At 44.5% G+C, this 21,599-nt stretch overlaps 1 protein-coding gene across 6 annotated transcripts in view; it reads left to right on the top strand.

Moving 5' to 3' along the window:
* Nucleotides 1-20,165, top strand: part of RUNX2 (RUNX family transcription factor 2) — a 221,399-nt gene extending 201,234 nt beyond the window's left edge. For 3 of the 6 annotated variants that reach the window (XM_054061034.1, XM_054061035.1, XM_054061037.1), the window contains one exon: nucleotides 19,230-20,156. In XM_054061034.1, the coding sequence (XP_053917009.1) occupies nucleotides 19,230-19,912 (683 nt within the window). In that variant the 3' untranslated portion in view covers nucleotides 19,913-20,156. Of the gene's footprint in view, nucleotides 1-19,229 lie in introns of all 6 variants that reach the window. The other 3 variants (XR_008448936.1, XM_054061038.1, XM_054061039.1) reach the window with 3 other exon arrangements.
* The last annotated feature ends 1,434 nt before the right edge of the window (nucleotides 20,166-21,599 follow it).

Genomic DNA, 21,599 nt, shown 5'->3' with positions numbered 1-21,599 from the left:
GGCAAAATTGACACCGTGCACTGGATTTTATAGTGGTTTGTAGGATTTACAAGACATACTGGAAGTAGCACTTACTAAAGCTGTGCAGCCCAAGACCTCTGGAGAGAAAATATCTGCAGGAATGGGGAAGAGCAGTGTCAGCTGTTTGGGAGTGGCTCTCTGGGAGGCAATCCTGGGGTGAATAAATGGTGCTGTGGTTCAGTTGTCAAAGGCAATGCCAGAGGCAGAAGGTTGGGATAGTTGATAAATTAATTCATCTTTGGCTTGGAGGAGAAAGACTTTACTCTTACACTTAATGCGTGGATATAATGTTTAGAGGAGATGAATGTCTATAAAGCTCAGCTATTGACATTCTGAAGTATCAGCTGATCTAAAGCTGTCAAAAGTGACTGTGCATTTGTGTAAGGCTGAGTTGGTTTCGCTGAGGACCTCTGCAATGTCACTAGAGCCAGATAGACTTGTCAAACATGGTATTTCTTGCCTATTCCTTTTGCCAAAGGCATTTCAAAATAGGATCCTGGACCTTTACGTAAAGTAATTCTTACACATAGTGAGATCAAGCTTCCTCTCCTCTGGAAAGATGGGGACACCGATGTTGCAGTGCTGCCGCGTCCTTGGGCGCTAGCTGGCAGACAGTGACAGTACTGAAAGAAATTATATTTCACCACCACTGCTCCATGGTTCTACCTTTGCATTATGTACGAATCCCACCAACCCAAAAGCACGAAAGGACCAGAAACGCTGCTGGACCACAACTTCACTCACGGTCTCATGGGTGTCTCTAAGCCACCTGGCCCGACAGCGAAAAAGACGACTTTCTCTTTAATAACAGATGGTGGTAGTGAGACATGAAAATTAGGACATATTTTCATTTGATATTGGAATATCATGAGCATCAGTTATTTTGGGAAGGAGTCCAAAAAATACTTGGAGAGAGTCTAAAATTGCAGATGAATCCGCAGGTTTATTTTATTGGGTGATTTCAGTTCTGCCAAATATTTGTAGTGTAAAGAAATCATAAAAATTGCTGGTGGTCCTCGCCTGGCGGGTACTTCTCACATATTTGAGACAGTTGTACGAACTGTGACAAGAATGTTTGATCTATTAACTTGAAAACAAATTAGAGTCTTCAAGAGAAATAAATGAAGGATAGATGGTAGAAATACATTTCTCTTATCTTAGAGAGACCAGGAATTTTTGCCCCCAGGGTTTATTTGCATTTAATTATCGCAGTTTGGATTTCCTCTACTGCATGCATGGAGGTTTAGTCTGTCTCATTCTCTCCTCTGTTCTGAAATAACATTAGTACCTGTTAATGATTATCATTGTCAATTATGTATTCTGGTTACAGCACATTATAAGAAATATCTGTTTATTTTAATAAATCTTCAAAAGGCAGCCTAAACCTGTGCCTTATCTCTTTTCTGCTTTGTAATTTATTTATTTTTATGGTTATACGAAAGACACTGCATGCTCCCGGGGACCGTGAATGGGCATCTGCTTGGCACTTCAGTTCTGAGATGACAGACAGAAAAGGTTCTATTTAACATTACTTTCCAAATGAACCAAGACTCATGTATCTCAAAGACATACAGGGAAATAAGTGAAGAATACGGGTCTAGAAATCCTGAAGGTTCAGTGTTGTGCATAAAGAACAGAAAGCCTAGATGTATAGTGAACCCATAGATTATAATTCAATGCATACAGCATTGCAGAGTAGCCAATGCCCACCATGCAGTGATTATCCTTTCCCTAACTTAAATTATTTTTTGATAGGATAATAATTTCACTGTAGTCCTGTCCTGGCAAAGGACTGACTGTTTCACTTCCCATGTAGAGAACAAGAATAGCCCCATAAAAAAAAGGTTTTCACTGTGTTTTTAAGGCAAATTTTGTTTTGAGTTGGGCAGACTTGCTGTTTATGCCCTTTGCCCACGCAGATTTTCAGTATAATATTTATTCACTGGACTAGTAATGAAATGTCCACTCCAAAAGGAACACTTTAACCAAGCATTCTTTCTGTGGTCTTCAATTAATAAGCAGGAATATGCCTTTCTAACCCTGTGGGTAATGATTTTTCTGTTTGCTGCTACTGTATGTAACCTAAATGAATGGGGCATTTATATACTGTCCTTTCATCTGGGATATCAAAGCACTTTATAAATACAGACCAATTTTCTGATGTGCAGCCGCTGAATTGTGGCCTTCTCGGAGGTGGCATGCGGTTGACATTTTGCCTGGCAAAGCACATTTGAACATCAGAAACATCAGTTTCTGTGAAGCACCACGGAAACTGTTGGTTTTCCACGGTAAGCTTAGAGGTGGGGGGGTATGAAGTTATCTGAATTCATCTTTCATACATACCTGCCTCAACACTGAGAAGCAACACCACTACCTACTTTCCAGCTACGTAAAGTACGGACTTAGCTAAGAGCGTGACTAAAGCATCTTCCATCACTGGATCACTACTTTTAATCCAGCTCAAGAAAGCAGCTGTCAAAAATTATTGCCATATGGTAACTGGTAAATTGCCACAAGAAAATGAGCTTGGTGGTCCCAGATTAGTTTCTTATGGACAGGTGTCTACACCACAAAACCACCGTCATTAGTGCTTCTAGCTGATGTGTTTCAGAAGGGAGGTCCAGGGCTGAACAGGCAGTGGTAACACAAGCGATGCTTCTAGATGTGGGATCTCCAGACCAGAGAGATGAAGCAGTTTGTGTCTGTTGAGATGGTTTTTGACCTGTGTGACCACTTCTCCTCAGCTCTCTGCTAGCTTGTAGAAGGCTCTCCATTGCTGCTGTAGCGAGGGCTTCCTCCTACCTTTACACAGAGGCCCAATCCCTCCCCTGCTTCTACGTTGCTAAATGGATCCCACAAAACTGTGTATTCAAGGTATTAAGTTCAGACCACACAAGTAGTCTTTAACATCTTCGGTATGACTTGGAAAAGCCTCCAGAAACAGGACTGGAAGGACCTTCTGGGTCCCTGATCTCAACCTCCTGCTATTGCAGGCTTTCACTTTGCATAATCCTTTTGAAAAGCTGACTAACCTCCAAAAATGTCGACAATCAGAGGAAACCTCAAAAGCCCTTTATATATAATAGGTGTCAAATCTGTTTTACACTTCTCTGACACCTTTCCTCCAAAGCTTGTAATGAGTTTTGCAAACAAGAAGTTAAGAATCGTCATGCCAGTGTGAGGGAAGAATTATCCTTACTGTATTTGGGAGGGGGAATTTGGGAGATGGAAAAATTATGAGGCAAATGGCAATTCTCGTTTAGACAAAGCTCTTTGTGCCTTGAGGACCCTGGCTCTGATGGAGATACCGAAGCCCATACAAACAAATCAATTAGAGAGCCGGGAATTAAAATCAAAGTTCCTGATTCTCTTTTTACCTAAGGTATTCTTCTTTAACGACTGAAGCATACAACAGCTCAAGATTTTCCACCTGTCAGCCTCACTATTTTTTCTAGAAGTAAAAGATACTACATCCCATGTCTTGTGTGAAATCAAATCAGCATCATAGAATCATAGAATCAGCAGGTTGGAAAGGATCTACTGGATCATCGAGTCCAACCATTCCTAACAATCCCTAAACCGTACCCCTCAGCACCTCATCCACACCTCCAGGGAAGGTGACTCAACCCCCTCCCTGGGCAGCCTGCTCCAGTGCCCAATAACCCTTTCCGTGAAAATTTTTTTCCTGAGGAAAAATCAGCATCATCATATATTATAGTTAAGTAGACTCCAGGTGGACAGGAGATTCTGTTATAATGAGGGAAGACTATCCTTGTCAGATCGTAGGGGTTTTCTCTATCTATAGAAGATTCAGCTGAACTATCAAAGAGAGATAAGCTTCCTGCATTTCCACATCATGAGAAAAATGTAGGTGAATTCATCCTCAAACCCATGAAAAAACACATTCCTTCTCCAGAAGAACGAATCCTTGGAAATATACTGTGTTGGATGTGTCAGGGAAATGTTTTGCTTACAACTCGAAGCCAAATTCTACTCTCTGTCCCACTGACTCGTGACTGAGTTTGACCTTTCTGATTTGCTGGCACATATTTTAAGCTTGTAAGTGTAATTGATGGCAGCGTATGGCCCTGGGGCTCTATATCTATCAGCAGATCATGGTAGGGTTGTAAGGAATATCAACAGCATTAGAAACTGGAGAAACTGGTCCCTACAACCTTGAAACAGCGCTGTTTCAGGTTAGTGGTGCTCAGATAAGAGTACAAGTCCACCTTTGATCAACATATAGGGTTTTATTAAAATTTGTTACTTTAAGACCTGACCCCATTCCTACTGCACAGTGGATAAATATCTTTCCATAGATTTTACCGGACATATAGGTTGAATTGCAAGTTTATTAAATTGGTCTAACTCCGCATTGGAAGAGGGCATGCGTGCACTCCTCATCTCTTGTGCAGATGCTATGTTGTCAAAAGTTAGTAAATTTGTGCTTGCAATTTGTCTGCAAAACATTTAGAGTTGAGGGTTCCTGGGAGGAAGTGAAATCCAGGATAAAGAAATGCAAGGGCCGAACGCTGATGATCAGCCCCAAAGATCTGCACTACCTGGAAAAAGCAACTGGGGGGTCTGAAGGACTTTAATTGCCTCTATGGATAAAGGAAGGCAGAATAAGAATGCAGCTGGCTGTACACAATGTTTCTTGGGCCTTGGTTTTTAGAATGGCTCATTTCATATTGTAAGGAAAAAAAAAAAAAGTGAATTCAAGCAAAAGTCAAGAGCGTTCTCAGCTGTTCAGGGGAATTAATGGAACAGCTTCTTGGCAAATAGCGAGTAAGACTTTCTTGTTTTCTGAAAGTGACTGCCCTCACAATGCGTCAGGAAGTGTGGGGGTGAAAAAACATGATCTGCAAAGAGAGTACAAGAATCATAGAGACTCATAGAATGGTTTGAGTTGGAAGGGACCTTAAAGATCATCTAATTCCAACCCCCTGCCATGGGCAGGGACACCTCCCACTGGCCCAGGCTGCTCCAAGCCCCATCCAACCTGGCCTGGAACCCCTCCAGGGATGGGGCAGCCACAGCTTCCCTGGGCAACCTGGGCCAGGGACTCACCACCTTCAGTGGGAAGAATTCCTCCTTATGTCCAGTCTAACTCTGCCCCTCTCCAGTTTATCCCCATTGCCCCTCATCCTGTCACTCCATGCCTTAGTAAGAAGTCCCTCCCCAGCTTTCCTGTAGCCCCTTTCAGGTATTGGAAGGTTGCTGCCATGTCTCCTTGGAGCCTTCTCTTCTCCAGGCTGAACAAGCCCACCTCTCTCATTCTGTCCTCCTTTGGGAAGTGCTCCAGCCCCGTAATTACAAAAGCCTCTGAATTTTTGTGATGGACTGCCTGGGCTCTGTATAGACACTTGGCATTGCAGTGCACCTCTGGTTTCCCAAAGCACCTTTCCATGAGTTGAGTGTTCAGAACTGCATTGACTACTAATGCTCCCTTGGCCAGGAAGAGGGGATCTACAGCTTCCTTCTCCTCTGCAGCTGGCAGACTGATGTTCCACCATAATCCTCTAAGATCAGGTGCATTTGCTTTGTGGTGTTCCCCAGTCATTTTGGTTACAAAAATACCTTCTGTGCTGACATACAGTGCATCAGCAAAGAAGTTCATGTGAACCAGGACATTTCAGCTGACCGTTCACATCTTGTCAGTAGGTCAAGCGGCCTCAGAAGGGGACCTGTACCACACGGTGTGCTCAGCAGGACTGGTAAATTGTGCCCTAAAACGCTGTGTTCCACTCGCGTGATTACGTATTTTAAAATACATATTTTAAAATCACTTTAATCAATTTCTTCTTTGAGATTTTAGTTTGCTGTTTTTTAATCTGAGATAGATTAATTTTCTTCTCTCATCACAACCATATTTGAGATAGACATGGAACTCCTAAATTAATTTTTCCTTAAGGTCAAGTTAGGGGTGTGTGGACTGTGGATGTGTGCTAAGGTCTGTCTGAAAAACTGAGGTCTGTTTCTAGTCTGCAAAGCTCAGCTTCAGGCAGCTTTTTCACAGATGCAGCTCCCAAAATCCCATAGTCTCCCAGCAATGTCTTTAAACACTTTCCTGACTTGGAGAACAGGGATTTGGGGTTGTCTCTCAACCCAGATTTTGACCATTCTGCAGATTACAGAGTTTGGATTTCATTATAAATGACAAAATTCAGGATAATGACAATGTTGGTGCACGTGTTTCGGCTGACTCACAGCACTGCCGTGCATTTGGATGTTTCATTCAAGCCCCATCTCTAATTATAGCGTCTCAGGGACTGGCCAAGCGCAGTCCCTCGGTCTGACATTGCGCACAGTGTATTGGGCTGCGTATTTTGTTCCAGAGCTCGGCTGCTATTACGTTGAAAGCATTAGCTGTAGTGTGAGCTGTTCAGGCATCACTGGGGGTTCTTGTAGTTATTTCCAAAACTGTATCCACATTCACAGAGAGACTGAGCGGCAGTGTTGTTGTGAAATGGGCTCCTGTCTCTGTGGCAATATCATCAACATTGATGGAGCAGATGTATAGATGGATGCAGGTTTTTTTGTTGAGAGTTAGGGTTTTTTTCACTTGGAAGGCTTAATTCTTTCCCTCCGAAAGGATGCTGTGTGAGTTTGCTGACTGAGTCACTTATGGATTTTGGCGGCTGCACCTCAGCTCTTCCACATCAGGGCTTTGCCAGCCTGTCTCCCCTCACATTTCTGGTGGCGTCCTGACTCCTTCTGACCTTGGTGTCCTCATCGTCCTGGGTTAGCACAGACTACCCAACTGGCTGCGTTCCCAACTCACAGGCCTTGTTAAAGGCCAAATACTGGGTTTTTTACAGCTCAGTTTCTTTCCATAAAGTTAATCAAGCAGCCTTCCTTTTACAAGGCAGCCGACTCTTTGGTCTTTCTTCCTCTTGGCTTGCTGAAGATTCCTGATGCTGCCAGAATCCCCCTTCCTCCCCTTTTTAAGGCAGTTCTGTATGTAAAGCAAGCAGCTCCCCAGGAAAGAAAGAAGCTCCTTGCCACAGGGAGAAGCCTTTCTTGATAAGGTGCATGTGTTCTGTCCTTAGAAAACCTCCTCTTTCCATTTAAGTGCATTATTAGAGATATCTGTGTATTTCTAGTAGAGAATTGTCCAAGCCATAATGCTGGATCCAAACTTAGTCTAACTGTGAGGCTGCGTGAAGCTGGGAGTGCAATCTCAATGTGTGCTTTTTGGCTTGAGCTGCTCTCCTGTTTGCACAACGTAACACAAAAAGCACCACTACGCTGCTCGGAAAGCTGCTGACACGACCTAGAAACCGAGTGGTAAAGGCTTGTCATCAAAATCAACAAACCTGAAGGCAAACGGGAACCTGGTGGTGCGAGTAATTGTGACCCCCTGCCCAACCACACAGAGAAAAAATTCTCTTCTGAATAATCACCAGGTTTTATGAAAGAAAAAAATCAAATGCGGATGAAACACAAACCAAAATTTCCATGCATTCGTCTCACTGGAGAAAAAGAAACGTATCTCCTTCTTTGGACTTAGTCTGTGTACGCCTTTGCGAACGGTGGCCTCTCATTTCATTAATTGACAAACGCCATCCCCTAAACATTTCCAGGCACAGTCATTTTCTTTTCTCAGGTTTACTCAGTGGTTCTTAGTGAGGTTTACAGTTTTCTACACATGTGCTGAGAATAAACTTGCCTCTACGATCTTATCTCTTGTTCTATGAGAAGTTTTGATAATGTAATTCATAAGCAGCTTCATTTTCTGGGTCTTTCTCTTTTTGCAGCAATCCTGGCTTTGGCTGTTTAGTCCTCCCTTTGCAGAGAACTGTCCTGTTTCCCAAACAGCACAGGACTTTCTGAACTGCAGCATTTCATTTCATTCCTCTCTCTTTTTAAGTGGCTGATCTGTCTTAAAGAAGTTTTTCTCATTTAAAAATAATTTTGCTGTGGTTTTATAGTCAGCATGGTTCCCCCCCCGAAAAAGGAAAAAAAAACCCCACCCTGCAGACCTATTTCTTCTCCTTCTGCCATCATTACACTGGCATAATGTCACTGATGCCAATGATATTCCTGATTTACACCACTATATTTGAGACCAAAGTCTTTAGGATGGGACTTACTGAACACACTCACAAAATCGCGTCGGGGACTGGGACGGAAAGGTATCTCCATCTATTTAAAGGGATCTCAAAGTGGTCTTTCATCTTCAGTCTTCAAACGGGGGAACATAATCATCCACCAGCGGGATGCAACTACCCCCGGGATGAAATCTAGCAATGCATTTAACGTGGAGAACAAAGCAAAAGCAGCACAACACGGCCCTTTAGGAATGTAAGCAAGGAATACAGCATCCAGCTGAAATTAGGGTTACTATTTGCCTCGTGGAAATGCTTGGGAAGCCCAGCCAAATCCAAAGGCTCCAGTCTACTAGAGCAGCCGCAGTGAGGGCAGTCTCTGTTCCTCAGCGCTTGCAGCCCCAGTGACAAATACCAGTCAGACCGCAGGCCAGCATGAAGTTGAGCCAGGCAGAACTAAAATATCCCTGTTGGAGCGCAGTCCCATGAGGCCAGTGTTATGTCTTACCAGAAACAAAGAGAAGAACACATTTCCAGTCTCAAAGACTTCTCTGTCCCGCTAAGGAAAACTCCAGACTACAATTAGAAAAAAAAAAACTAGAAAAAGAGACGCAACCGCAGCGCACTACTTTGCATCTAAAATGTAGCCTGAGAAACAGAAGGCATGGTCCCAGGAGAAGGCTGCTAGCACCCTTGTTGGCTGGTGGCTCTGGCTACCTTGCTCAGGAGGGTGGGACAGTGACTCTGGAGAGACACCATCCCTCCCCCAAACCCAGAGCCACTGGGTAAACATTGACTCAGAGCGAGAAGTGGCTGAATCACTCCTTCCTGCCCTGCTGAGGTGTCTCCCTCCATGCAGTGAGTGTCCAAGCCCACCTGTGCAGCCCAAAATATCAGAGGGGAGTTGGTAGTCGTGGTGATCAAAAGACATAGACTCAGACAGAGAGACAAAGAGTGACTGTGCAGCGCTGATGTTTTTGTTTGCTTTCCTAGTGGGCAAATGTCTCCTCCACCTAGTTATTCAGGAGAACATGCAGTGGGAAGAGTGGGTAGGTGGAGGGATGAGGGATTGGGGACCTCCTAGTGCAGGTCTTCTATCCTTGTCATGTGCATCCCATCCCAAATTCTCTTGAGTACTGGAACACCTCTGTTATGCCATACACACTTAATGGTAAAGCAAGGGGCTGGGTTCATGAAATCTCTGCTCCAAGATGCATTGTCGCAACAATGAATTTCTGAGAAGGGGTAGGAGATATCCAACTGTCTCAGTTGTCCAACTGTTGCCAGATCTGGGTTCAACTGTAAGGTGAAAAGATCTGGATCCCAAGTCTAGATCTATTCAGTTTATAATCTAGGGGGATTCCGGTAATGCAATGGGAAGACTTTGGAGCCAAGCAGTGGTGACCACTGGCTGCAGTGTGGGTGTGTGTCACGAACATTTGGGTGGCCACTAGCTTGTGCAGTTGAACTGGATGTAGGAGAAGACTGAGTTCACTGCAGCAAGCACAGGTCTGGGTTCCATTTCAAGTCTGCTACAGATTTCCTAACTGCATCACCATGCCAGCCTGTAACATAGAAATGACATATTCCTCCTTCACCAAGCTGTCACAAGGCTCAAGGCTTGAAGGCTTCAAAACCAGCTGAAGATCTCCGAGAAAAGGGGCTGTGTAAGAAAGAGCGTATGCTATGGATCTCTTCCTATAGGCTACATTACCAAAAGTGCTATATTTATGTATTTCAAAACTGGGTACTGGGTTACATTTTCATTCTCCAGTACAAAGGCAAATACATTCCAAACAAAGCAATGTTGTTTCAACAAAGCAAGGGTTGAAATCTCTCCAGGGCTTCATTCTGTCTCATTTAGATCGGGCATAAGATCTTAAAGCAGAGTTTAGTGGTCAGCCGATCGTGTTCCTCTGGGAAATGACAGAGTGGTAATTCGAAAAGGGTAGTGAAGTACAGCATTGTCTTGGTCTGCAGGACTGTTCTTCAATAAAACCAGCGGCTCACACGGCTTACAGGAGAACATTTTGTTCCAAAGGATCTGTGGCTCTTTATTAAACAAAAGAATTCACCTCCGGCTAGACTTGGGTGTAAAAAGAAAATGTTATTAGAGACAAAATGTCTTTGTGAAGACACCATTTCCATGATGCCTGTCATGATTGCCTGGGCATATCTAGCGGATGAAATGAAAGTTGGTATGAAAGGTACATCTCCAGCACATCGACTTCACATGTGTTAAAATCTTTGTTCAGGCTTGGGAGGTGGTTTCAATACAGGCCAGGAGCCTCGAGGAGGGGAATAAGCAGTCTGGATCCTGTCTGGCCAAGACCTGGCACTCACCCACTCTTCCGTGAGGACCAGATTCGATCATGAGTGAGTTGAATCTTTCAGGACTTTCCCGAAAGCCTTTCCTTGGAGTAAACAAGTTCTCCCACATCTGACACAAGAGATTGGGAAACAATAACAAAAAGTTATGAGATATCTCTCCTCCCCTCCGACTCTTCCAACAGACTCGGGAAAGTTCACAATCAATAAAGACCCAGTACAGTGTTTGGAACATTAACTCATGTCCAGACTGGCGTAACTCAGGTGTTCAGATAGGGCTGTCTCCCATCCGGATTAATGCTGGAAGAAAGGTACAGCCTAAGAGGTTCCTCAGTGTATAAAGATGAGGAAAAGTACCTCAGGCTGTGCAGTTTCAGGGGATTTTTGTTGCAAGATAATTTTCCTAAAAATGGCACCATCTCTCTTGAGATGAAACATACTGGGAAATACATGAAAATTGAATGAGTTCCATGAGTTAATTTCTACTTTTCTTGCATATTTAAGGCAAGATCATTCCCTTGTCATCGTCAGATCACCGAGGGGCCCTTTACTGTGCAGGAAAAGTGTCCACCTTTAGCTTGATTGTTAAGTAGGTTTTGGCCTGCAGACTCAAGCAGCACAACAGCCAAACTAATCCTGCAGAGACACTCTCTTATGCTATGTCTGGTCATGGCCTCCTACTCAGCCTCTCCTTCACCTAAACGTGACTCATCGAGGAGGACCAACAGCCTTGGTTCTCAAGATGGGACAACAGACTTCCCATAGTCTTTTTCATCATCTCTTGCATTTAAGCAGTGACTTTCCAAAGCTTGAGAGATGGTAGAAGATAAGGACTTCTGGACCATTGGTCTGCTATGTTTCACAATTTTTAAGTAGACTCTAATGCTTAGCAGAAGCTTTGTGGTGGCACAGTTGGATGGTAAATACCCACGGAAAGAGATAGACGCTGTGTCTCAGCAGGAAATACTGCTGTGACGAGCCTTTGCGAGGGACCGTTCTATTTAAAGCATAACATGGCAGAAGTTCAGGGTAACCCAGTCTGGATGAGAGGAAACGAATCAAGTTGCACCAGAGGAGGTTTAGATTGGATAGTTGAAAAAATTTTTTTACAGAAAGAGCGATCAAGCATTAGAACAGGCTGCCTGGGGAACTGGAGGAATCACCATCCCTGCAGGTGTTCAAAGCATGTGGGACATGGTTTAGTGGGCACAGTGGTGTTGGGCTGACACTTGGACTTGACGATCTTAGAGGTCTTTTTCTTAATGATTCTGTGATCCTTAATGATTCCGTGATGTAGGCAACAGAAGCCTCTCCACTGCTGGCTGAGCAACATCCTTGCTGGATGCTCTGCAGGACCCTGAAATCTGATTGACTCATGTGTACTGAATTTCCAGACTTGACTCACTGGCTCCTAAAACCATAGGATTGCATGGTGTGTCTCATATTTTTCCTGGAGAAAAAAGAGCAGATTAATCAAACTACATTTGGCTAATTAACATCTGAATCTATTTTGAAATCTCCAGAGCGCATATATATATATATATATATATATGTGTGTGTGTGTGTATAAAGAAATTAAACTAATATCACGCCAGCAAAGAAAACTCCCTAAATATCTGAAACTTCAGGATTTGTTTCTATCATGTTCCTGTTTGCATCATCCTTTGGGCTAAAGTCAAAAGATACGTATTATGTCTCTTCTCTTTTGTATCGCTTAGTACCTGTTGGATTTCACGTGATCATGGGCTTATTCTAGGGCTCTGTGTGGCAGGAAGTGCTACTGAGAAAGGTACAAAAGGAGTAGGTACACAGGTGGGTTTAGAGAAAATGCTATGAGCATCAAGAATCTGCTGTGTAACTGGAAAAACCTCCTCACACAATGCAAAACTAACGTGAGAGACTCATTGCTATAGGAGTAGAAAGAGACAAAAACCTTGTCAAACAACAAGAAAAAAAAAGAGAAAAAAAAAAGGAGACAGGAAAAAGAAAAATAATTAAAAAATGGAAAAAAGAAAAACAATAAAAAAACAGATGGGTTGTTTACAAGGCTAATAAGGACATTTAGAAACACAATAGTACTTATTAAGGAAAGAAACTGAGACTCTCAGAAGAATTAAACATTGGAAAGACTATCTGCTTCAAGACAGGAAAACCTTTTGGTGTAATTAATGGCCAAATTCAAAGAGGTAATTAAGCATCACCTCTACTTCGAGTTGTAGTCCAAACAGTTGCAGTCCATTTTGAGCCTGGTCTTAAATCAAATTTGCTGGCCTATGTTGTATAAAAGGTGATCATCAACTGTGTAAACATCTGTCCTGGACTAAAAACTTGATCCATTAGTGGAACATCAGGAAAATTTCCTGCAAGATATTATGGGATAACTGTTACTGAAGACTCTTTGATAGCTCCCTTTGAGGCAGCATTTACTGACCACTGACAGAGGCAAACCATACGACAAAACTGACAAAGTGGTCTAATCGATTATAAAAATGCTTTCTTGTTGTTTCTTTTGGATCTCTAGAAGTAGCTGTCGATATTATTTTAGTTTCAGAGGACCTAAACACTCTCTCCAACCACTTCCCCATCTTCAGTTAGTTTCTAGGAGGGGCCATACATGTTGATGGAGGAGAGAAGATGTCCTTGCATGGCTACAGAGGGCACTGGGCTGGCAGCATCCTTAAACACAATAGATTTTTCTGCTGTGCCTTATTTCTGTGCTACGAAAGCTTCTCCAAATTTTAGAGCCGCATTAATATTGCGATAGGATAAAGGAGCCATCAGAGATCTGCATTGGCAATGTCACTTGATGGGGAAGATGAAAGTAGCCTTTTCTCCGGGCTCCATTGTGGATTCTGTCAAGGCATTTCATTTTTCGTGTGTTTCAGTCTGGCCCTCATAAAGTGTGAGACTCGTCTGTGCAGTGCTTTGAGCACAGCGGGAAAAATGTGTTAGGCAATGAATATTGTCATGAGGAATTGCCTGCTGCCCAACAATATTACCTTTCCAACCAGCCCACCTCCTCTTTTCCTGTTCCTTCTCCGTGCTGAGATGTCAGGGCATCCGCAGGGACTCCTCTTTTGTAGGAAATAACAGGAGCTGCAAAGCTCTTCAAAAAGTCTTTGTCCCTAGGTGTCAAAGAAGTACTTCAGGTTCTTGGAAAATCTGGTCCCAAATGAGTGTAAAAATGCACATTTTGTCAGGAAGTGAATAAAATCTCACTGAAATTAAGCCAGGGACAAAGATGAAAAAGCAGATGGCCCATGACAAACTGTGAGAACGAATTTGTTCACATGACATGGGAATAAGTATGTACTCATAACAGACTATTACTCAAGAAATTTTGAAAGAGCACAAATCCACAGGAGTCATAATGTGATTAGTCACATGAAGCCCAGTCCAGCTAGGCCTGGTGTATTGTACCTGAAAGAAGAGAAACAGACCCTGAAACAGACCACAATTGAAGAAAAAAAAAAAAAAAAATCAAATTCCAAAGAGATGCACAAATTTGTGAAGTCAGAAAAACGCGTAAGCAAATTAAAATCTGTAGAATAGCTCGTGGATTGTTATTAGGCTGCTTAAAAAGTGAGAGGCAGGAGCCTTGCTGAAGGGACTCAACCAGTAGGTTTTTAATTTGAGAGCACAGAGACAGTTGGGGTATTTTTTGGTGAATCATCTTGGACTCTAGGACAGGCTTTGCCGTGTGCTCCATTACAGCATGTTTCTGGGAACCTACCGTTACTTACAAAACCCATTTAACAATCATTTTATTGAGGGAGCAATGGGTGAGATTGAGTTTGAACACTAGAGGAACAGCGCTGATTTGGAACACTGTGACCCGTTAATACGTTTTTTTTTCAAATTAATCTTTCATACAAAACTCCTGAGCTTGAGTGGACTTGTTTATTTACATGAAACCACTTTTGTCACTAAAGATTGCAGCATCGTGATGTTTTGGGGTATATCCATGTATGCAGAGAGGAGTGGACTCCTTGGATATAAACGTGATTTGCTTATCTAAAAAAAAAGTAAAAGTAAAAAAAAGTAAGTAAGCTTCCTAATGCTTTTGTGATTTTTCTATGCATTTCTAAGCTGCTCACCTAAAACCAAGTGAGCTTTCAGAGCTAATTTGTGTTCATATAAAGAAAAAAATGATGCTAAACACAAATCATAGAATCATAGAGTCATAGAACCATAAAATAGTTTGCATTGGAAGGGATCTTAAATTTCATCCAGTCCCACCCCTGCCATGGGCAGGGACACCTCCCAGTGGCCCAGGCTGCTCCAAGCCCCATCCAACCTGGCCTGGAACCCCTCCAGGGATGGGGCAGCCACAGCTTCCCTGGGCAGCCTGGGCCAGGGACTCCCCACCCTCAGTGTGAAGAAGTTCCTCCTAATGTCCAGTCTAAATCTGCCCCTCCCCAGTTTATCCCCATTACCCCTTGTCCTATCACTCCAAGCCTTTGTGAGCAGCCCCTCCCCAGCTTTCCTGGAGCCCCTTTTAGTACTGGAAGCTGCTATATGGTCTCCTCGGAACCTTCTCTTCTCCAGGCTGAACAACTCCAACTCTCTCCGCCTGTCCTGGTAACATCTAGGGCAATATCTAGAACAAAATTGAGTTTCTGAAATCACACATATGCAAACCCTGACTCTGGAGTGCACCCACTGATGCTTTTGTTCAGACCTATTTTAACATAATGTCCAGTAGTCTCTTTGCCCAGTGCAGTAATTAATCCTTTCTAAAGCTGATTTGCAGCTCGAAGCCCTTCTAAGGTTGACTACAGAGCAGTAGTGGGAAGCGATGCCACTCTGTATCCAAACTGAACCTCAGCATCACAGGAGGGAAGGCTTCAGATTCAGATCCCAAAGATCAACTTTGTCCGTGCAAAAGGAGTGCCACCCTTGCTTATGCAGATGTTGCTATTGGATTTTCTTTTAGCACAAGCTGTTAGAACTTCAGTTTCACTTCTTGCCTGAAAGAGGAGGCAGGCGTATATTTAGACTTTCTTGGGAAGCAGCTGCAAAACGAAGTGGGAGTGCATGCACGCACTTGGTCTGAAAGGCACACAAGCACACTGCTAGCTTTAGAGCAACTTCATAAACCCAAGCAGAAAGGACAGTGCACAGAGGGCTCCTGCAGGTTGCTGTGTAGTTGAAAGGACTGCGTGACTCATTTCAGCATCTTAATATCCTTCCTTATCATTGAAAGAGGTTGTTTGTTCAATGCTGACTCACTTGAAAGATTAGCACCCTCTGAAACACCAGCTCCTTTCTTGAAGCACTCTAGAGGCCTATGTCTCCACTGTTTTGTACCTTCAACCTTATCTGCATGGCTTTGTGCCTTGCACAGCAACACAGAGGCAGCACTACCCATCTACTGTTCTGATTTCATAGGCAATTACTTGGTACAACTATAAACCGAGGAGTCCTTCTCGCCCAGCCTCAGCTGTTTAGGAGCCAGCCAGCCCATCCAAGACAGTTGAGCTAGTCCCGTAAGAAGTGCTGGAAAGGGAGGGATTCTCCAGAGCATGATCCTCCCGCTGTTCTTCGGGACCTGATAGATTGGGATGGCTTGTCCCTCGAGGTGCTTCTTTCTCTGCTGGAGCCAAGATGACTGCCGTGCACTGGATGTCAGCTAAACAGCTAAAGTCAGATGAGCTGAATCCCACGTAGTGTGCTCGCTAGTGGAAAGTCATGCTCCTCTTTTTCCCTCAAGGTTTCTCCTTCGCGGACCTTTCCTTGTTAGCTGACAGAAGACTAAGGAATCAGAGTTTGTAGCAATTTGGCTGCAAGGCAGATAAAATCAGTAGTTAGACAAAAGCAGCTAAGATAGCCAAGACTGCCTGAAAAGTTAAATGCATGCTCTTCTCGTACAGATGAATGCATTTAAAATAACTTAAGTTTCCCCATTCTCACAGGGCAGTCCATTAATCTTTTGGTAACATCCATCATCGTGGACAGAACGAGTACCAAGAAATCCTCTCCTGGAGGTGCTCCTCTGCCTTCTGTCATTACCGTATCGTCTGGCCTATTTACAGTCCTGTGAGTTTTTAGGACGCCAGGGTCCTCTCAGAGGTGGCAGCGCAGAAGGATTCCTTATTACTTGAAAATAGGTAACACAAAGATGTGCAACTGCTTTCTCTTTGCAAGATCTATAGTAGAGCAGGACAGTAGTGAGTGTCAAGCACCCACTGGTTCTAAGCTGGGCACTTATCGTACTTTTATGCACCTGGTGTAGGAGTTCTCTTTTGAAAAGTAGGCATTTTCAGTGCATGGTATCCACATTCAAGTTAGTTATCTTACATTATGTCCAGTTCTGGAATCCCCAACAGAAGAAGGATATGGAACTGTTGGAACAGGTCCAGAGGAGGCTAACAAGGATGATCTGAGGGCTGGAGAACCTCTGCTGTGAGGACAGGCTGAGAAAGTTGTCATTTTTCAGCCTGGAGAAGAGAAGGCTCTGGGGACACTTTAGAGCAGCTTCTGGTGCCTGAAGGGGCTCCAGGAAAGCTGGGAAGGGTGTTTTTTATGAGGGCATGAAGTGATAGGACAAGGGGGAATGGCTCTAAATTGGCAGGGGGAGGATTTAGATGAGACATTAGGAAGAAATTCTTCACGCTGAGGGTGGGGAGGCCCTGGCCCAGGTTGCCCAGGGAAGCTGTGTCTGCCCCATCCCTGGAGGGATTCCAGGCCAGGTTGGATGGGGCTTGGAGCAGCCTGGGCCAGTGGGAGGTGGCCCTGCCCATGTAACCAGAATATCTTTAAGGTCCCTTCCAAACCATTCAATGGTTCTATAATTATTCCCAAGAGAGAGATGAGGACAAAAATTTCTCATTCTAGGAATAAAGAGGTGGTGGTAGTTGTGTTTAATCCATTGCCTGTGGAGAAAGGGTAGGGAATTAGATGAGATGTAGGCATCTACGCTGTAGACTGCTAAACCTAAACATGACCTGGATCCCGTGCCAGTAAACTAGTTTTGCTGAAGGATGAAGCCAAGCTCCCTATACATTTAACAGAAAGAAGTAAGTGTCTCTGAGTCTGTTCAGAAATACAGCCGGTGTGCCTGAGTCTTCTCTTTGGGGGCTTTCCCTGCATGTACAACATAGAAAATGCAGGTGCTTTCAGGGAAATTCTTCACTCGGCACTTAACTGCTCTGTTGTTCAGATGAGGTGGTTCCTGAATCAGGTTTTGTTTTGAAAAAACAAACCCCAATCAATAACACTTTGGAAACCCAACATCCAGCATCCTCAGCCCAGCTCGAGTGAGCAGGGATCAAGCGCCTGTGTAGGCAGGGACTTTGTGTTGGGAACAAAGCCAATGCACAAAGGAAGGAAACTTTCCAAAGAACTTGCAGTAACTTGCCATAAAAATCTCAGGGACATAAGGACATGCTAAATTTTGTGTCATAATCCCCTCCAACCAACATGTGTGTTTGGTTAGGGAAAACATGGTGGTCCCATGTGGAACAAAGATAGACTTTTGCTGGCTCCATGTCCAGCTGGTTTAGTGTTAGAGAAGACAGGCAAATACCTTCATTTGCTTTTGACTTGCAGTTTCAGTTTGTTATCTAGAATACCAAACCAACCAGTAATGAAAATGGATTTCTGGCATCGGATTTTTAGATGCCAGAAATAATAATAGTATGGTTTTGACACCTCAGTATTTGGCTTTCTGTAGGTTGTCTTAACCTAGATAAATCCATTATTTTGTCTCTTTGTATCCGTAGCAGTGCCTTAAAATTTGCACTTAATTGCAGCAAAAGTAGTTTTAAAATCCATCTGTCTTCCACTGACCACTCCTGTAGCATCTCACCACCTTCTATACAATATGTTCCCAATGCTAAAGATCTATGGTGCGGTATAGTACTTCCACTAATGTAGATCTTTGAGGCTGTTGAAAGGATTACGTTTATTATTATATTTCTGGCTTTCAGAATTATTGTTAAAATAGAATCTTCCTTACCATACAATATTTACCAACTGGGCACAGCAGGCAGAGTGCCTACGACCATAGCGTGACTCTCCAAGTCTTTGCATATTCCCCAGAGGCTGCTCTATCATCCAACACTGGATGTTGGGCTCAACCCAAGCAGGCGATGTTTCTAATGACTTCAGTGGGCATTGGATGAGGTCCACTGAACTGCTTGCAAGATGGCATGGGTGTCAAGCCAGGATGCCTGGTGTCAACAATTTCTTTCTGTCTCTTCTTTGCTGCTTTTCTTAGCTGAAGCTGCTAAATATCTACAGGCAGGGTCTACATCTAAGTTTAATTGCATGGACTCTGTAGTGGTTCCATATAAAAAGTCAAATTATTGAAGGACTTAAGTCACCAACTAGCTCTTACTGTTTCTGGTGTTGTCCTGTCCATTCAAACCAGAATGCTGAAAACTGGGACCCTTTATGAAGCAGCAATTAACTTTGGCTCTGGCAGCAGCCGACCAGCCCTCACATCTCCATGGGAGATCCGAGTCAGTTAGCACATTACTATCGTTCCGTGGCTGGCCAGGAAAACACAGTAGGTAATTCACCAGCTAATACATACCTATGAGACGCCAACCAGAAAAATGTTAAAGCCTGTCCACAGGCTTTATGAAGAATGGGAGTGGAAGAATAATTTAGATTTATAATGTTAAGTCACATGTTTTCCTACAGTAGGCTCTTGTCTTCGAGTATATCTGTTCTGTTCTAAGTGGCCTACAGAGAGTGATGCTACCAGCTGATGAAATTCCCCCTTTCATCAAAAAGGCCTAGTCCCGCTGAGGTGACAGCACACAGCAGTCCGCATATGTGAGTACATGTGTGATCAAGGCTCATGTTGTGTTTTCCTTGCAGACTCAAACCCTTGCACACCTGATGCTCCACCTGCTGCCACTTCACCACCAACGTCTGAAGAACCTGGACCTTTCACAGCTCCAGCATCACCCTCCTCCTCTTCTGACACTGGTACTGCATTATTTTCACCGTCGTTACCTGCCTGTGTTGCAGCCTTACATCCCAAACTGCCTCCTGTTCCACCATCAACATCAGCTTCTGCTGCCACTGTTCACCCTGGACTCCCTTCTCTTCCTGCACCACCCACCTCTACTCCATCCTTGCATCCCGGCCTATATTTGCCGGTAGTCCCACCTGGCTGTGCTACCCACCTCATCAACTGGCTGCCCTTCCTTGCTTCTGCAACACTCGCCACCATTCGAGGGAAGGAAGAAGACCAGTCACCTGTAAGGACGGGCTCCCTGGAAGGCATGAAGAGCTGCAGCAGCACATCCCCACACCCCTCCCTTGATGGAAATCCCCAGGTGACACCCATGGGAGACAGGGCTCCGGGGGCTGCTTCCTCACCACCAGCCGCCCACACTATGCCCCCAAGCTCTGAGCAGGCATCGACAAATGTGAGCGACATCCTGGCAGAGCTGAGGACAATGAACAGCCATCTCTCCGTCATCGCCCGAGCCCTGGTGCAGCTGGCATCGTCACTGGCACCGCAGCAGGACACGCGTGGCACCCCGCCTCCTTAGTGCAGGGCTCTGCACCAGCCCACCCTGCTTTTAGGGCCTGGCGTTGGCCAGGGACAGCCCGTGGCAGAGGTGGGTTGGAGGAAAGGGACCCTACCCAAGCCTGCCCACACCATCTCTGCCAGTTCGCTGTGCTCTGACACCGACCGTGTCTCCCCGGTGGGTATTTCTGTTTTTGTTTATATTTCCTCCTTGTAAATGGCTGCATATATTAAAAATGGGTTTGTGGTCTTGTTAATAAAATTGTTTCTATTTCTCACATTCCTCTCAGATGTGCTCGCTCCTTTCTTCTCACCTATTACCACACAAGTGCTGGTAGGAATCAACGAGGTCTCACGCAGAGAAAGTGGAGAATCTGAAGTGGTGAGAAATTACCACAATCAAACACAGAGAGGTGACAAAACCCCTCGGAGCAAAGTACTGGGATGCAGATAGGAAAGAACACAATAGAGCTCTAAAAAAATTCCTGTTTCTCTCCGTGCACGCTGCGTGGCATGGCTCTGTTGGAGTTGGAGCCCTTCCCGGTGCATTAGATCTCATGGGTAATTGTAATTACTGGCGCAGGTAAAGGTTATGATAAATTGTTAGTGCAGGTTAGTTGTCTAAGCAGTACTTGGTCTGAACAGCTACTAAACAGCCACATTAACCTCTTGTCCTCTGAGAGAGCACGAACCCTATCATAGAATCATAGAGCCATAGAATCCCTAGGTTGGAAAAGACCTTTGAGATCATGGAGTCCAACCATACCTGTCCACTATTAAATCATATCCCCAAGCACTTCATCTCCCCACCTTTTAAACACCTCCAAGGACAGTGACTCAACCACCTCCCTGGGCAGCCTGGTCCAGAGCTCCATAACGCTTTCAGTGAAGAAGTTTTTCCTCATGTCCAATCTGAACCTCCCCTGGTGCAGCTTGAGGCTTTTTCCTCTCATCCTATCACCTGTCACTTGGGAGAAGAGACCACAACATCCACCTCTCTACAACCTCCTTTCAGGCAGTTGTAGACGGTGATAAAGGTGATAAAGCACAGCCCGTAGCTGGAGTGTATCGTGCCAGTGGTTCCTGGGCTTCTTCGAGGGCATACGTGAGCCAGGATAATTTAGGGCGATCAGTCAGGCACATGCAGGTAGATCCTGACATTTCAGCGTCTTTTCCCCACTGCCAAGCTGGAGGGACTTGCCTAAAGGCGGTGTTGAAGGCATGAAGCCGCAAACAATCCTCTTTGTGGATGGGGAAGGAGCTCTTGGGTGTGAATGCAGGACTCACCCTTCTGAGAAGTGTGCCCTGAAGAGCAGCGGATGAGGTACCCTTGGGTGCTGCCCAGCCTGGCAGAGGCTCCACACTTGGGAAATGAAGGTTGGGATATGCTCAGCACTCTGGAAGAGCCCAGGAAAGAGGAGTCACAGCTTTTGTGGAGCCATTTTGTGCATCTCAGCCACAGTCTGCCCATAAAGCAAATAACCATCAGTCAAAATAAGATGTTTTCCCAAAGTTGGGCCAAGCACGGGGCCAGCGGAGGCTGAGCCAGGCTGTGTAGCTGTGCTGTCTTTCATCCCAATACACTAAAACGAAAGAAATGCTCACGGAAAACAGGAGGGAAGAAAGGTCTCTGTGAAGTTTGGTATGATCTCGCCTCAATTTAGCTGTGCAGCCCTCAGATATCAGGATCTGAGGCCATCTCTAGGAAA

The sequence above is a fragment of the Cuculus canorus genome, chromosome 3 (genome assembly GCF_017976375.1).
Source record: "Cuculus canorus isolate bCucCan1 chromosome 3, bCucCan1.pri, whole genome shotgun sequence".
Taxonomy (NCBI): domain Eukaryota; kingdom Metazoa; phylum Chordata; class Aves; order Cuculiformes; family Cuculidae; genus Cuculus; species Cuculus canorus.
The sequence above is the reverse complement of the archived record's forward strand: the minus strand, read 5'-3'. Positions and strand labels throughout refer to the sequence as shown.